This window comes from Bufo gargarizans, chromosome 1 (assembly GCF_014858855.1).
Source record: "Bufo gargarizans isolate SCDJY-AF-19 chromosome 1, ASM1485885v1, whole genome shotgun sequence".
Taxonomy (NCBI): domain Eukaryota; kingdom Metazoa; phylum Chordata; class Amphibia; order Anura; family Bufonidae; genus Bufo; species Bufo gargarizans.
Genome location: NC_058080.1, coordinates 367,311,741 through 367,330,121, shown reverse-complemented (window position 1 = coordinate 367,330,121; position 18,381 = coordinate 367,311,741). Strand labels below are relative to the sequence as shown.

Genomic DNA, 18,381 nt, shown 5'->3' with positions numbered 1-18,381 from the left:
ACGAAGGTGAAGAAAGCTACTCATCAGCGACTGTAGACTCAGGCTGCTGCTGATGGAGCTGGTACTGCTCCTGCCACCCCACCCCTCCCTAGCAGCCATGGCAGTGGAATGTGAGCACAGAGGGCCCCCTCGGTCAGACCTGCGAGAGGCTGGACGATGGTGCAGATAGGCAGCGGCCAACTGCTTACATAGGATGTCTCTGTAGTAGTTCAGTTTGTCCTCGCTCTCAGTGGGTGTAAAAAGGGCCCCCATGCTGGTCCGGCCAGAACTCATCCCTCTGCCGAATGGTGACAATTCAGCTGTTACTACGCAAGCAAGTGAGCATGCATCGGGCCATTTGTGCAAGTGACTCATAGGGACTCCCTGCCTCCATCTCCACTGCATACTGCCACGGTGTGTCTGGGTCATCTGTTTCATCTTCCTTATCGCCCTGTAGCTCCTCTGGCTGTTCTTCCTCTCCTGTCACTTAAGTAGAAAAACCACCCATTTCGCTACACATTGCCTATGCTTCAATGTCCTCCTACCCCTCCTTCTACTCTTCCAGTTCAGCCCCCCACAGGGCTCATGTGGCCGTGAGATCTAGGCGCCACGTCTCCAGTCCCCTGACCAGCCATTGTTACCACCATCTGTTCCAGGACATGAAGCAGTGGAATGACGTTGTTCATCCCATAGTCTGGCGAATGACAAATAACATGGCGTCCTCAAAAGGCCAGAGGAAACGGCAGGTGTCACGCATGAGCTGCCACTGGCTAACATTGAAGTTACACAGGGGAGTACTCCTGTCTGCTTGCATAATCAAGAAATCATTGATGGCCTTTCTCTGTTCGTATAGTTGGTCCAACATATGGAGTGTGGAATTCCAATGGATGGAAACGTCGCATATCAGCCTTTGTTGGGGGATGCCGTTCTGCCGCTGCATCTCAGGGAGGGTATGCTTTGTGGTATATGAGTGGCTGAAGTGCATGCCACGTTTCCTGCCCATTTTTAGAATGTCTTGCAAATAGGTGGAAGACTTCAGGAACCGCTTGACAACCAGATTGAACACATGTGCCATGCAAGGCGCATGGCTCATCCCTCCTCGACGCAGCGCCGACGCCATGTTCTTCCCATTGTCGGTCACCATGGTTCCGATTTTGAGTTGAGCAGTTCCTCCCCTGTGTGACTCCGTTCGCCCAGGAAAACAAGGTGCAGAACAGTGTGATACCGCCGTGTCCTGCACATGTGGTATGCTGGAGGGGCACTGTGACTTGTCCCTGCAGTGGAGGCTGAGGACATGGTGGAGGATGAGGAGGCAGAGGCGGACATTGTCACAGGACCAACGGCGTGACAACGTGGAGGCGGAAGCGGCGTCACCTGGCCAAGTTGCTGGTGTTGCTGTGCAGGAACCACAATCACCCAGTGGGCCGTAAAGGACATGTACTGTCCCTGACCGTAGTTACAGCTCCACACGTCGGCGCTGCCGTGCGCTTTGCCAGACACCGACAGGCGCAAGGACTGACCCACCTACTGTTCTACATATTTGTGCAGGGCTGGTACTGCCTTTTTCGCAAAGAAATGACGGCTTGGGACTCTCCACCTCGGCCCGACACAAGCCATCAGTTCTCTGAAAGGTGCAGAGTCCACCACTTAGAAATAGAGGGACTGCAGCAGCAGCATCTTGGACAGGAGCACATGCAGCTTCTGCACCATTGGATGCATGCACGCACACTGCTGTCTCTTGGCAATCACTTCGGTGATCGATTGCTGAAGGAATGACTGACGAAGAGTTGGAGGAGCAGGAGCATCTGGACCAGCAGAAGATGGGAATGACAGATAACTCCCTTCAGTTGAGGTGGTGGAGCCTTGACTGTCTGAAACCGGGTGCATGCCACTGGGTGATGCAGCAGTTGCTGCGGCAGGCTGGACCACCACATTGGACCCATGGTTCTCCCAGGCCACTGTATGGCGACGATGCATATGTTGATGCAGGGTTCTAGTGCCAACATTGGCACCCTGGCCGTGCTTCACCTTCTGCCCACAGATTCTACATATGGCCATGTTCACCTCCTCTGGCGGCTTAACAAAAAACTGCCACACCACCAAGTAGGTGATTTTCCCCCCAGTCTGCACTGACTGCTACCGCCGCTGCCTCTGTGAACCCCTGCACCACTACTTCTCGGGCAGGTAGGCTGCTGCGAAGCAGGTGGTCTGCCCCAGGCATGTTTGGCTCCCGACCTCCCACTGCTGCCACCCTGCTGACTCCCGGCCACCCCATCGACTTGCTGGCTCCGCTGCTGGCTCATGGGCAAGCTGCCACCCTCTTCTCCTGATGATGAAGCCCCTTCTGCACCTGGCTCCCAAGTGCAATCGGCTTCATCATTATCAAGTATTGTCGGCATGTCACTGATGTCCTCCTCAATGGTCTCTGGGTCAGGAGCCTGTCCGCTCGCAACACCACCTCCCACACCACTCTCCTCATTATTACTTGCCTGCCTAGCCGAGAAAGCGGTGGATATCTTCTCCAGATCTTCGCTGGGCAGTAGCTGCTGACTGTCCTCTAGTAGCTCATCCTTGCTGTACAGTGAAGCTGAGCCCACAGCATACAATACTTCTGAGGCTGAGGGAACAGCAAAGGACAGAGACAGGTTGAGGACAGGTGACGGCATAGGGCCTGCTCTCGGACCATGCCAACTAAGGGTTGTGTCTGACTAACCCATCGACTGTTGGCTGGTGGTGTCTGATGTCACTTGGGATGAAGTGGATGACCGAGTTAACCAATCAAGAACCGCTGGGTTGCTGGTCAAGACACGACGGCTAGATGACACCGGGAGCTCAGGCCTCTCGCTGCGACTTCTGCTGCCATGCCCCCTTACTCTGCTGTGACCTCTGCCTGCGCCACAAACATTTATGCCTCTGCCACTCCTCTGTGGATGGTCTGGCACTTCTCTGTCTGACATACTTTTAGCTGAACTAAATAAATTAAAAGCAAATTAAAACACCCCTAAAAGCGACAAAAATATTTTTATTTTTGTACTGAAATAGGCCACTAAACGCTTTTCCCAGAAATAACTGCACCAATGAAGTGCATATACATTTTTCTTTCTGTACTAAAATAGGCCACTAAATGCTTGTATCACAAATAACTGCATCAGGGAAGAGCATATATATTTTTCTTTCTGTACTGGAATAGGCCACTAAACGCTTTTACCAGCAATAATTATTGCACCAGTGAAGTGCGTATATATTTTTCTTTTCATACTGAAATAGGCCACCAAACGCTTTTACCAGAAATAACTGCACCAGTGAAGTGTGTATATATTTTTCTTTCTATACTGAAATAGGCCAATAAATGCTTTCAGCACATATAACTGCAGAAGTGAACTGAGAATATATTTTTCTTTTTTTTACTGAAATAGGCCACTAAACGCTTTTACCAGAAATAACTGCACCAGCAAAGTGCGTATATATTTTTCTTTTTGTACTGAAATAGGCCACTAAATGCTTTAATCAAAAATAACTGCAAAAGTGAACTGCGTATATATTTTTATTTTTGCACTGAAATACGCTACTAAGCACTTTCACCGCAAATAACTGCAACAGTGTACTGCGTATATATTTTTCTTTTGCTACTGAAATACATCACTAAACGCTTTTACCGCAAATAACTGCAACAGTGAAGTGCGTATATATTTTTCTGCTAGTACTGAAATATGTCACTAAACGCTTTCACCGCAAATATCTTCAACAGTGAGCTGCGTATATATTTTTCTTTTTGTACTGAAATACGTCACTAATCGCTTTCACCTCAAATAACTTCAACAGTGAACTTCGTATATATATTTTTATTGTACTGAAATACGTCACTAAACGGTTTCACCGCAAATAACTTCAACAGTGAACTGCATATATATTTCTCTTTTTCCACAGATATAAGCCACTAAAGGCTTTTCAACATAGCACTTGCACCCCAAGAACAAATTGCTGGAATGACAGAGCTGTATAATGGCTATTTGGATCCCCAAATAATCTTTCCCTGCACTTGTATGGTAAATCACTTTTCTAGCACTGTCCCAGGCGCCTTCTGATGTCTCTCCCTGCACTAAGATGCTGTGAAATGATTCCTCCCTATCCTTTCCCTGCACTTGTAAATAGCTTTTCTAGCTCTGTCCCTAGCGCCTTCTGATGTCTCTCCCTGAACTAAGATGCTGTGAAATAATTCCTCCCTATCCTTTCCCTGCACTTATAAATAGTTTTTTCAGTTTCTTTGCTCGCAATGAGGCTTTTCCTATTGCTGTCCCTAGTGCCTTCTCACGTCTGTCCCTGCACTTAGATCACTGGAAAATGACAGAATCTAAAATGGCTACCATATTTATAGGGCTGTGACATCACAGGGCTGGCTGGCTGCTGATTAGCTGCATGCATGTCAATCTGGGTGATCCCACCTTCCCAAAGTTCCTTGCCCCATGTCCTCAGTCCTTACATGTGTATCCTCCATTTTGCGATTCGTTACCACGAAGCGAGAGAAAATTTGCATTAGTTGTGAATCAAATTTTTCCTGAAATTCGTATTGAATTCCACTTCGTCTGATTCGATTCGCTCATCTCTAGTCATAATCATGAAAACAAGCAGTATATAATGTGATGGAAAATGAATCCAGCCAGTAAAGGAAGCATTATGGATAATAACAATACATTAGTAAGTGCCTTGTATTAACTTTCTCTACATAATAAATGCCATTTGCTGAAGTGACAAAACCTTTTTAAGAGTCATACTGAGCATATGATATACAGTATTTTATACACACTATATGGCCAAAGTTATGTGGAGTCTGGACCACCAATTATTTTCAGTTTTTTCAGGCACAGCAATTGCAAACAGGTGCATAAAATTAAACACAAAGCCATACAATCTGCATAGGCAAACATTGGTAGCAATATGGATCAGGGATGAGCAGATCGATTCTAACAAATCAATTTGTCCAATAGCACTGTCCTCACAAGTGACGAAGCACCCACCTGCCTGTTCTTTGACACCTAGCCTGGTCCTGTGCCACACGCCAAGGCTCAAATTTGGCTTTGGTAGTAGCGACTTCTCATGCACCATAGTCGCTGCTCTCGAAGCTTGATTTTGGTGCCTTCAGCAGCGCATGGTTAATGAGACAAATTGACTCATTAGAATCGACACACTAAACCATATTATGGATCATACTGAAGAGCTCTAAGACTTTATTCGTAGCAATGTCATTGCATGCCACCTCTGCCACAAGTCAGGTTGTGAATATCTAATCTGCTGGATGTGCTCCAGTCACTTGACAGTGCTATTAATGTGGGGTGGAAGAGTCTAGGAGAAACAGTTGCTCAGCCAAGAAGTGGTAGCATACTGGATTGCAAATGTCTACTGTAACATTTGATGGAGGAAGAGTCTGTCTTTAAAGATCAGCAGTTTATAGAGAGAGAGAAAGGTAGATATACCTTGTGTGATGTCATGCAAGTTAAATGGCAGAGAAATCTAAATTTTAATCCTCCCAGCACTGTCATGGTAAGTGCCCAGGAGGTGGTCTCTTCATGCTCAGTGCCCTGGACTCTCTGCACTGTATGCTTTCCATCCCCTCCCTCTGTGTTCCAATTAGGAGACTGCAAGAACTGACACCCAAATCACAGGGCAGAGGCTGGGAAACATTCAGTGCAGAGAGTCCAGGGCACTGAACATGTAGGGACTGCCTCCTGGGCACTTGCAGGCATGGTTGATTTAACTGCTGATATAATGCTCTTCAGGGTTTTAGTCTGGCAACTTATTTCTAGTAAAGGGTAATATTATTCCTACAGCATACACTTTATGGAAGGCCCTTTCATGTCTCAAACTGAGGTCCAAGATGTGGTTTGACAAGTATGGTGTGGACTGGGGGAACTCAAGAGGCTTGCACAGAGCCATGGACTCAATTACATCACCTTTGTGCAGAATTGAAATGGCAGTAAGCCAGACCTTCTCGTTCAACCTCAGTACTTGACTAAATATTATTTTGACTGAATGGGCACAAATTCCCATAGCCCACCAACAATATTGCTGGGAATGGACGGTGGGTGTGCATTCAAGAATGCCCTTAGTTCACTTTGGAGGCCCTGTTCTGGAGAAAGGAGTGGGACCCATCCTGCATCCTAATGATATGCCATCAATGTTCCAGATGGGCCAACTCCTTTAAAATGGTTTTTGGAATGGGATGTCCAACAAGCTCATATAGGTGTGATGGTCAGGTATATGGGTTTATTGAGTTAAACTTACCCACAAAGCGCACTGTCCTGCGTAGGAAGGAGTTGAAGTTGCAACCGCCTGCATTAATGCTTCCTTCTGAGCTTCCATGGCCCTTCAGTTTGGACTGTATACAATATAGGACTCCCTCTCCAACCATAATCTGATACAGAACATAAAAACTTTGAATATTAACACTAATTTTAGACTTCACTGAATCTCTTGAATTAAATTATTAAATGTATTCACTTACAGAGGCTGCAGGGGCCGCAAACGCAAGACTTAGCAACATGAGAAGAGGAATGAGCTCTTCATTGGTTTCAACATAAGGCATAGAAAGCGAACGGTCATGACACTGGAACCCACCCTGAGCTGGCCGGAATACATCTGTCAGCTCCAAAAAATACAAAGAAACTATGGAGGAGGCCACAATGGGAAGCTAAAGAAATCAAAAAGATGTTAAATTAGTTGGGTACAGCAAGAGTCATATATCATGCACTATGTCATATATCATATATTATGCACAACTATGCAGTAGAATAGTGTGACAATCCACTTCTTTAGATGTAGAAGACTCTCTTCCATTTAACTGTACTCTTTGTGGTTTTAGAGGATTGGGAAAACATAGCTTCTTTCTGAAACAGCTCCACAGTTGTCAATGGGTTTGTCTGGCATTACTCTATCAAAGTGAATTAGTTTAAGCTGCAATACCACACACAACCTGAGAGAAAGTGTGGCCCATGGGAGCCACTTAATCCCTGATCTTGGCCATCAGCAAAGGTACATAAAAACCTGATGCTCTCTGCATTAATTAATGTAAGGAGCATCAGGCACTTATGCACCTGGCCAGTGGCCGCAAGAGCTCTCCAGAATTCATGATATTGCCATCCTTAGGACAATGATACAGCTTCATACTGTGAGGCAGTCGGCAGTCTTTTGTGCTGCACTGTGGTATTTAGTTTGGCTGATACAGTATTTTGTGTTGTACTATGATATCTGGTTCTGCTAGGGCAGTATGTTGTGCTGCATTATGGTATTCGTTTTTTTTCTGGGGTGGTATTTTGTCTTGCACTACGGTATTGCTGGCCACAGCCGCCTTCTATCAATTTGGACCTGCCTACAACACAAGGCCAATTGTAGTTTTATTTCTAGGGCCACTTTAAGTTCCAAGTCTGCCCCTGCCCAGAGCTTGCTGCATTTTATAGCAAACACTGTGTATGGTTAGGAGGAAATCTTTCAATATACCTCTGTGCAGGCTTCACTCCTGGTTTTGGATCACAATCACTGATGGAAATCACTGACCAAATAACTGAAGTGTCAGTTAGGCCTGATGGGCAGAACAATTCCACTGTCATGCAAAAAACACTGCAGAATATTGCAAGGAATTTCTTGCTTTGGAGAATCCTTCTAAGGTCTGTTTCACACTTACAAATACTGATGCAAAAATACTGACTAAATACTGACTGTGTGAAAGAGGCGTAAGGATACGTCCAATTCTTTTGTAGGGCAGTATGCAACTTAGAGCATACCAACTAAACCACAGGTATGCATCTGTAGTCAACTACAGTTGTGTTCAAAATAATAGCAGTGTGTTTAAAAAAGTGAATAAAGCTCTAAATCCTTCTAATATCTTTTATTTCCATACACACAAATGCATTGGGAACACTACACATTCTATTCCAAATCAAAACATGAAGAAAAATATATCAAATTTGTGTTGTTCCTCTAATTTTTTTTAGTGAATATTAGACTGTTAAAAAAAAAAACTGTTTGTATTCTTCTTTACAAACTCAAACATTCATTATATAAACAGAAAAATGTTTGAAGATTTTGCTTTCCTTTGAATCACTTCACTAATATTTAGTTGTATAACCGCTGTTTCTGAGAACTGCTCGACATCTGTGTTGCATGGAGTCAACCAACTTCTGGCCCCTGTGAACAGGTATTCCAGCCCAGGAGGATTGGACTACATTCCCCATTTCTTCTCTATTTCTTGGTTTTGCCTCAGAAACTGCATTTTTGATGTCACCCCACAAGTTTTCTATTGGATTAAGATCCGGGGATTGGGCTGACCACTCCATAACGTCAATCTTGTTGGTCTGGAACCAAGATGCTGCATGTTTACTGGTGTGTTTGGGGTCGTTGTCTTGTTGGAACACCCATTTCAAGGGTATTTACTCTTCAGCATAAGGCAGCATGACCTCTTCAAGTATTCTGATGTATTCAAACTGATCCATGATCCCTGGTATGCGATAAATAGGCCCAACACCGTAGTATGAGAAACATCCCCATATCATGATGCGCCACCATGCTTCACTGTCTTCACAATGTACTGTGGCTTGAATTCAGTGTTTGGGGGTCGCCTGACAAACTGTCTCCGGCCACTACACCCAAAAAAAACAATCTTACTTTCATCAGTCCACAAAATGTCTCTTTAGGCCAGTCAATGCGTTCTTTGGCAAATTGTAACCTCTTCAACAGATGTAATTTTTTAAAAAGTGGGACTTTGCGGGGTGCTTCTTTCAGATAGCTTGGCTTCACATAGGCGTCTTCTAATTTTAACAGTACTCACAGGTAACTTTAGACCTTCTTTGATCTTCCTGGAGCTGATTGTTGGCTGAGTCCTTGCCATTTTGGCTATTCTTCTATCTATTCGAATGGTAGTTTTTTGCTTTCTTCCATGTCTTTCAGGTTTTGGTTGCCATTTTAAAGCATTTGCAATCATTTTAGCTGAGCAGCCTATCATTTTCTGCACTTCTTTATATGTTTTCTCCTCTCCAATCAACTTTTTAATCAAGGTACGCTGTTCTTCTGAACAATGTCTGGAAAAACCAATTTTCCTCAGAATTTCAGAGAGAAATGCACTGTAACTAGCATGTACAACATTTGCTGCCTTCCTTCCTTAGATAAGAACAATAACTGCCACCTGTTTTTCAAAGAGTGAATGACCTCACTAATTGAACTCCATACTGCTATTATTTTGAACATGCCCCTTTCAATTAGTGATTCAATTACACAGAATCAGCAGCATGCATGTCATGACTGTTGGGTCTGGATTTCTAATACTCTACTACACCAGCTAGTAAATTATTTGCCATGTAGAAATATTATTTGTACCAAAAACACTGATTGATCAGATTAGTGATGTCTGACTGCTATTATTTTTAACACAACTGTACATATAAATACAGGTATACACACACATACACACCAACTTATGTCAGTTGATGTATAGTTTACTTTCTGATGCTGAAGTTCTGGGGTCACAAACCTCTCATTTGGAAAAAAAAATAAAGGAATAGTTTCTTGCCCACTCTGAATTCTTTGATGCCTAAAATTTTAACAATGAAATTAAGTGGCTTAAAAGGATTCTGTCACCAAGTTTTGGGCTATAGAGATGCAGACATGCACGGCTAGATTGCCACTAGCATGTCCGCAATATACCTGTCCTGTAGGGCTGTGTGATTTTATTTTCTTTAAAAAAGGATTTTAGAGATATGTAAATTAGTCTTGTAGGTGCCCAAGGGGCTATACGAACCTTCCTGGTGCCCAGCCACGCCGCCTGTGAAGGAGCCCAGCACCGCCTATGTCCTCCGAATCTCCTCCTTTCATCAACTATAGATTGCCGTAATCACATAGCCCTATAGGACAGGTATATTGCGGACATGCTAGCGGCGATCTAGCCGTCCATGTCCGCATCTCTATAGCCCAAAACTTGGTGACAGAATCCCTTTAAGGATAAAGTCATGGACCTAGAGGATAGGTCATATTGAATCTCTGAATACACGTTGCCACTAGAACTTCTGAACTGCACAACTACCTGCAGCTTCTATTGAAATCAATTCTGCCTTTGTACAACCACAGTGATTTCACAATCTACTCCTGGAAATGCACAAATAAACATTTGGCCAGAATTTACTTTTACCATGTGAAAGAGCATCTCATACAGAAAGTCAGAAAAAAGAACACTCTTTAAGCAAAATATAGATCTTTCCTGATCTCTCCGCTCTAATTTTGCAAGGCCGCAGGTCCCTGATGCAAATTACCAAAGTTCTTAGAGATTGTGAATTAAAATATACTATGTATTTGGAAAGTCTTCCGACCCTTTAACTTTGACATTTTGCTATGTTGCGGCCTTGTGCTAAAATAAATTTAAAAAATCAAGTTTCCCCATTGATCTGCACTCGATAACCCATAGTGATCAAGTGAGAACAGAATGTTAGAAATCTTTGCTAATTTATTGAAAAGGAAAACCTAAAATCTTGCATTGACATAAGTATCCAGACTCTATACTCAGTACTTCATTGAAGCATCTTTGGGAGTGATTACAGCTTCCAGTTTTCTTTGATGTCACAAGGTTTGCACATCTGGATTTGGGGATTTTCTGACATTTTTCTGTGCAGATCTTCTCAAGCTGTGTCAGGTTGGATGGGCACCCTCATTGACCAGTTATTTTCAGGTCTCTCGATTGAGTTCAAGTTAGGCCTGAGCCTCTCAAGGACAGTCACAGAGGTTTCTCAAAAAACACTCCTGTGTTGTCTTGGTTGTGTGATGAATGTCATTGTCCTGTTGGAAGGTAAACCCAGTCTAAGGTCCAGAGCACTCTGGATCAGGTTTTCACTATGCATTTCTCTGTACTTTGCTCCACTCAACTTTCTCCCAACCCTGACCAGTCTCCCTGTCCCAGTCTTTGAAAAACACCCTACAGTATAATTCTGCCACCACCATTCTTCATTGCAGGGATGATATTGGGCAGGTGATGAGCAGAGCCTGGTTTCTCTAGACGTGATGCTTAGAATTAAGGACAAAAAATTCAATCTTGGTTTCACCAGACCAGAACATCTTGTTTCTTGCAGTCTGAGGGTCCTTGAGGTGTTTTTCTTTTTGTTGCAAACTCCATATGGGCTTTTATGTGTCTTTTACTGAGAAGAGGCTTCCTTCTGGCCACTCTGCCATAAAGCCAAGATTGGTGGAGTGCTGCAGTGATGGTTGACCTGCTGGAAGTTTCTCACACCTGCACATAGCATCTTTGGAGTTCATCCAGAGTGACCATTGGGTTCTTGGTCAGCTCTCTTACCATGGCCTTTCTCCTTGATTACTGAGTTTGGTGGGGTAGCCAGTTTTTTGCTTTAGCCCAAGGCAGCTACATAACAAAATGTGAAAAATGTGAAAGGGTCTGAAGACTTTTCGAATGCAATGTAAATGGTGCTTCCCCACAAAGCTCATCATAAGCAAAGATTGCACCACTAACATAATTTCTAACTTAGAAGATAAAGAAAAACTACTGAAGAAACGCTCAGCACCTCCCTGAAAACTCAGCCACCTCCTAACCCTGATCAGGTTGCAGAGCAAATGTAGGGTAGTCAGGAAAAGAGGAAATCAATTTTTAAATAGGGTATAACCAGGTAGATTTTCGTTAACCTATTTTTCTCACATTGCCTCTTTGTTAAGAGTAATTCATGACTGGGCTTACTGCCTCCTGATTGCAGTGCTGCCTATTCACCTAGGAGCAGACTGATAATTTTTTCTCTATGTTTATGTTCTCTTGTTTTTATCTTCCAAGATTACCCTTTACCCAGTGGACATGACAATCCCCTAAAAGGGTACTCCGGGAATTATATGGCTGCGAGCAACATGCCCTAGAAAGTGAACAGGACTGGTTGCCTCCACTTGCAGAGTTGCCTAGGAGTGTGAGGGAGCGGGTCCTCACTACACCCTACACTCTGGCAATTGTATATACTACAAATTTGTGAGTGTTCCTGTCAGGCTGCACAGCCATGATGACATATTATAGGATGGATTGCATAATTAGCATCTATTGTAGAGCAGCGCAGTATGTAGTGAGATATTGCCCCCCCCCCCCCCCCCCAATCATTCCCTGCAGTGGAGGAGCCAGTCCTGCTTACATTCTAGGACAGGTTGCTTGTGGCCATAAATCCAGGAGGAACCCTTTAAGCTGTGCCTTGCAGAAGGTTATTAAATTATGATTGTTATGAACTGTATTGTATATTATTCACCCTGTTTATAGGACATCTGTACATGTCTGATTTTAAACTCTTGTCACAATATAACGATCAACATTTCCTCTATCAAGGCTCAATTGCCCACAAAAAATACATTTAGATTAAAAAGCTAATACATATAGCTGGTTTCTTTATAATCATATAGTGTTCTTGTGAATAAACCAGTAATAGGTTTTAGGTTTCTAAGCAAAAAAAAAAAACTCTGACTATCCCACTATAGGGATAGTGCATTGCATTTTAAAATCAATCAAAAAGCTGTCTGTTATAGTCCCCTTGTGGGACTATTATATGGTTAAAAAAAGTAAAAAAACAACAATATGTATTCAATTTAAAAAAATCACATAAAAAATTACGCTTTTTTTCCATTGAAAATACACTTTTCAATAAAAAAATTGAAAAAATAAAATTTCCCTTATATGTTTGGTATTGCCGCATCTATCATTTTACACCAGTGAGAGGGTTAGTAAGACTGCATAGTGCACCTGTTTTTGTTATATTATTTGTATTGCTGCATCTGTAACAAACTCGACTACATAAATATCACATAAATTATCCCCTACGGTGAATGCTGTAAAAAAAAATAAAAAAGACAGAATTGCTCATTTATTCTTAGTTGCCACCGAAAAAATTTAATAACAAGCAATAAAAAAGCGTTGTTTGTTCCAAAATGATACCAATAAAAAATAAAAGTCGCCCCACAAAAATTCAGCCCTCACACAACTCTATAGAAAGAAAAATAGAAAAGTTATGGGTCTTGAGAAGGGGCAATGCAAAAAAAAAATTTCTTTAAAAAAATGGGGTTTTATTGCAAACAAAGTTGTAAAACGTAAAAAAAAAACATATGTATTTGGTATCACTGTAATCGTACTGACCCAGAAAATAGAGATATTATGTTATTTATACCGAAAAATTAATAATAATACAATCTCAGATTTCTCTGCAGCTGTTTAGCATACAGACAAAAAAGGTATTGTTTGAATCAGCATGATGAACCCTACCAGGCAATATATCTGGATAGGTTGCAGATGGTGGTTTTGCCCTAGGATTCTTTCTCCTCTTACTGCTATGTTTTTTTTTTTATCACTGTGTAGGGCAAGTGATAATGAACATTTTTCCATTTTATTTATAGATTTTTATTGAAGTTTTAGCTAATACGTCTTCACAGCGCAGTGAAGACATTCCTCATTCACTGCGTTGCCCTGACTTTCTCCTTCAAATATGGCCAAAGGTGGCCATAAATAATATATACACAGTATATGTATCTATTACCGTGTTTGACATCAGTACACTGTCAGCAGTGAGTGCTGACAGTGTCCGAGTGGTCTGTATGCCCACCGTGCTAACTAATGAGCCGTCAGGAGATGCAGGACAGCCGGGCAGTATATAGACAGGGTGGTATATAAATATATATAGGGGAGATTTATCAAACTTGGTGTAAAGAAAAACTCTTTTGGAAACTGAAAGGTGGAATCTGTTGGATTGCTATTGGTTTTCCTTCACACCAGTTTTGATAAATTTCCCCCATAGTATTTATGGCCAGCTTTAGCCACATGTGAGGGAGGCAGTGAGGGCTGTGCTAAACAGTGAAGACAGGCAACTCATTATCAAAATTCTAATTCAGGGTCAGTTTTTTCATAAAAAATGGGAAATCATTAAATAAAATATATTGAAAAATGTTCACTATCACTATCCCCACAGAGACTCTTTAAATAATCTTGTCAAAACAGATCTGTTGCCTTTGTCCGATTTAGCTCTATCCTTTTTTCAAACTCATCAAGGTATGCAAGAACTGTAAATTCACATGTTATTTTAGCAACTAGAAGTGCAATAGCCAAAAGTTGGAAAAACCCTGAAACACCCTCTCCCCTACATACCCATCAGTATTATTTCTTGAACCTTTTATCTGTATTTGGGATCAGAACGAGTAAATTGTTATATATAATTCATTAACCCTACTCTCTGAACTGAAAAAATATTGTTCCTTAAGCTACTGTATTATAGTTAGACTTGTATTCTATTATACTTGCAGCATGCCCAGGAGAGCAGAGGATAGGAGTGGTAGTAGCAAGAATTGTGGTTGTAGTTGTTAGTCACTCTAAAGCTTCCCTGGGCCGTGCAGTGATGGGAAGGGGACACCTTTCTTCCCTTTGCGGCACACCCTGGTTCTGGGGTTCCCCTGCCTGATGGTGATGCCAGTAATGGAGGCAATGATGAGACAGTTTTGCAGTAGAACAGTTCTTTATTCTAGAATTAAGCTCAAGTACACCAGTTACAGTTCTCAGAGGCATGGACTGGCAGTTTGTATACAAGTGTAACTCTCACAGTTCTCACAGATTACATGGCTACAGTTAGAATTATTTTTTTGATTGCGAAAAATCGGCAAAGTAATAGTCGCGTAATGTGCCAGAAATACAGGCGTGGGTCACTGTTGCTACATTTTCCAAGCTGCTAGAAGTTTCCTGAGACTGGAGAAAATGGTTGGCACGGCAGAACATTACAATAGTTTTATATGCAGATAGAGTGCACCAATATATTCGCGAATGCGAAAATCGGCAATTAATGATGCGCATATTTTGGCACAATATGTGAAGCTTCACATTTTAGCAGGTCTGACTACATATTACTGACTGGTGCACTATGTATTGTTGTGACATCACAGCACTATGTCTATAGCATGTATGTATGGACAGCAGAACCTATCACACTACCTAACACCCTGCACTGCAACAGCTACACTATATCAGGATATAGCCTACACTGACTATCTGCATTATATATATAAGCTATCTAACTATCTATCTAATGTAGTGTGGAAAGCACAGAGCACAACACACTGCTGTCTCTCTCGGATCTGTAGAAAATGGCTGCTGGGGAGGTTCTTATATAGTAAGGGGTAGGTAACTTTCCTATTGGTTGCTAGGGATGTTGCTAAGCTCAAACAAAGACATTGCAGCCTTCTCATTGGCCCACAAGCAAGAAGGAAGGGATTATGGGTTCAGATAAATAAAATATATATATCACTATATTCTAAATATTCTCGACGTGCCGATATTCACAATTAATATTCTCGATTTCAATATTCACGCACAACACTACTAATTACTAATTTTTTCATCACATTATAAACTGCTCATTTCCATGGTTATGACCACCCTGCAATCCAGCAGCGGTGGCAGTGCTTGCACGCTATAGGAAAAAGCACCAGCCTCTCTGGTGGCTGGGATCAAGGGAGTGCACATAGTACAGCATTTTTTATTTTATGTGCAAGCACAACCACCACTGATAGATTGCAGGTTAGTCATCACCATGGAAACGAACAGTGTATAATGTGATGGAAAAATTGAGGCAATATGGATATTAAAAGTTCCTTGTATTAACTTTCTCTACATGATAAGTGCCATTTTCTTACTTACTCTACCCTGACTTGTATGTCTACATTTCTCCCTATGGGGAGAGGTCCACAGCCCAACCTAGTGGCTGGTAATTGTGGCCTATTAACTGTTATCTACACAGTTGTACTATGAATCACATTTTCAATCTTTTTGTAGTGTTCATATAAAAATTGAAAGTTAAAAACTCTTTTTGTGTTTTATAACCCTTTCACAACCTACCCTCTTTCGAAGTCCACTCTGTCCACATCTTCTCTCTCTCCCTGCAACCTTCAAATAGCCGTCATCTACCGTCCACCAGGCCCTGTTTCTACCTTTTATTGACTATTACAATACCTGGCTTCTTCAATTCCTCTCTGCTGACATGCCCTCCATCATCATGGGGGATTTCAAAATCCCTATTGACACACAAAACTCAAACGCCCTCAGACTCCTATCTCTTACTGCCTCCTTCGGACTCAGACAATGGTCCTCCACAGCCACCCACCCAGACAAACACATGCTAGACCTTGTCTTTACCCGCCTCTGCTCCCTATCTAATCTCTCAAACTCTCCACTCCCCCTCTCAGACCACAATCTTCTTACATTTTCACCCACTCTCTCCTCCACTGCTCCTCCAGTCCATAAACTAACACACCCTCGTAGAAATCTCAAACACCTCTCCATTCACACACTCTCTTAGACTCTCTCTCATCACTATCCACCATATCTTCCCTTCATGACACTGACACAGCCGCTGCTTTCTACAACACCACAATTACTTCAGCCCTTGACTCAGTGGTCCCTCTCATACACATCAGAACCCGGCAAATCAGTTGACAACCCGGAACACTAATCAGACAAAAAAACTGAGACAAGCTTCCAGAGTTGCAGAATGGCGCTGAAAGAAAACCCACTCCAAGCACTCGCCTCTTCTAAACAGGACTACTTCACTACTCTCATATCATGTTTCTCCTGTAACCCCAAACAACTGTTTAATACCTTTAACTCTCTACTCTGTCCCCCGTGCCCCCTCCCACACCCCTTATCTCAGCTGAAGACTTTGCCTCATATTTCAGAGATGAAATCGATAAAATCCGTGAAAGCATTCAACACCCCCCATTACACCCCTACACAGCCAACCAAAGCTCTTCCCACATAACCCAGTTTACCATGATCACATAAGAAAAGCTTTCCAACTTAGTCTCCAAGTCATACCTCACCACCCTTGACCCAATCCCATCCCACTGCATCCCTAACCTCACCACTATAGGTATTCCTGCCCTAACCCACCTCTTCAACCTATCACTAACCACTGGCATCCTCCCTTCCTCTTTTAAACATGCAACCATCACACCCATACTCAAGAAGCCTTCCCTGGACTCATCCTCTTTATCCAGCTATCGTCCCATTTTACTGCTCCCATTTGCATCTAAACTCCTAGAACAATATGTCCATCTCAAATTGTCCTCTCACCTCTCATCCCACTCACTTTTTTTATCAGATGCAATCCTGCTTCAGACCAAATCACTGCACTGAAACTGCCCTAAACAAAGTCGCCAACGATCTGCTAGCTGCCAAAGCTCCTTCTTAACCTTTCCTCTGCCTTTGACACTGTTGACCACTCTCTCCTCCTACAAATCCTCTCTTCCCTTGGTGTCAAAGACCTAGCCCTCTCCTGGATCTCCTCGTACCTCGCCAACAGAACCTTCATCATTTCCTATTCATACACTACCTCCTCATCATGCCCCCTCTTTGTTGGGTCCCCTGCTTTTCTCCACTTATACATCGGCCTGGGACAGCTCATAGAAACATAGAATGTGCCGGCAGATAAGAACCATTTGGCCCATCTAGTATCTAGTCTGCCCAATATACTAAATACTATGAATAGCCCCTGGCCCTATCGTATATGAAGGATGGCCTTATGCCTATCCCATGCATGCTTAAACTCCTCCACTGTATTTGCAGCTACCACTTCTGCAGGAAGGCTATTCCATGAATCCACTACTCTCTCAGTAAAGTAATACTTCCTGATATTACTTTTAAACCTTTGCCCCTCTAATTTAAAACTATGTCCTCTTGTAGCAGTTTTTCTTCTTTTAAATATTCTCTCCTCTTTTACCTTGTTGATTCCCTTTATGTATTTAAAAGTTTCTATCATATCCCCTCTGTCTCATAGAGTCCCATGGCTTCCAATACCACCTCTATGCCGACAACACTCAAATCTACCTCTCCAGCCCAGATGTTGCTTCCCTCCGTGTCTGTCAGCATTATCTTCATTCTTCTCCACCTGCTTCCTAAAATTCAACATGGAGAAATCTGAATTCATTGTCTTTCCCCCATGTCACTCAGCCCCCCTACTTGACCTGTCCATCACAGTTAATTGCACAACACTTTCTCCAGTCTCGCAGGCCCGCTGCCTGGGGGTAACATTGGATTCTGCCCTGTCCTTTAAGAATATAACAAAACAATAACAAATACAGGTGCACTCTGCAGTCTCACTAAACCCTCAAACTGATTTTAAAATTGAGAGATTAGTCAACATGTCCTACGGTGTAGAACATGTCTAAGCCCGGGCACCACGTCAAGGTTTCTCAAGTAGCCCGAGACCTAACGCTCTCCTACCTCTACACCGTAGGACATGTTGACTAATCTCTCAATTTTAAAATCAGTTTGAGGGTTTAGTGAGACTGCAGAGTGCACCTGTATTTGTTATTGTTTTGTTATATTGTTATATTGATTATGACATACGCACTTGTTACCTT

The 18,381-nt window shown here is 42.6% G+C and overlaps 1 protein-coding gene across 2 annotated transcripts in view; it reads right to left on the bottom strand.

Annotated features, from left to right (window-relative positions):
- The window catches only part of PLPPR3 (phospholipid phosphatase related 3), a 64,352-nt gene that overhangs the window by 42,114 nt on the left and 3,857 nt on the right, over positions 1-18,381 (bottom strand). For both annotated transcript variants that reach the window (XM_044269571.1, XM_044269578.1), the window contains exons 2-3: positions 6,479-6,664; positions 6,259-6,388 (exon numbers count right to left, since the gene is read on the bottom strand). In XM_044269571.1, coding sequence (XP_044125506.1) covers positions 6,259-6,388; positions 6,479-6,664 — 316 coding nt within the window. The remainder of the gene's footprint in view (positions 1-6,258; positions 6,389-6,478; positions 6,665-18,381) is intronic.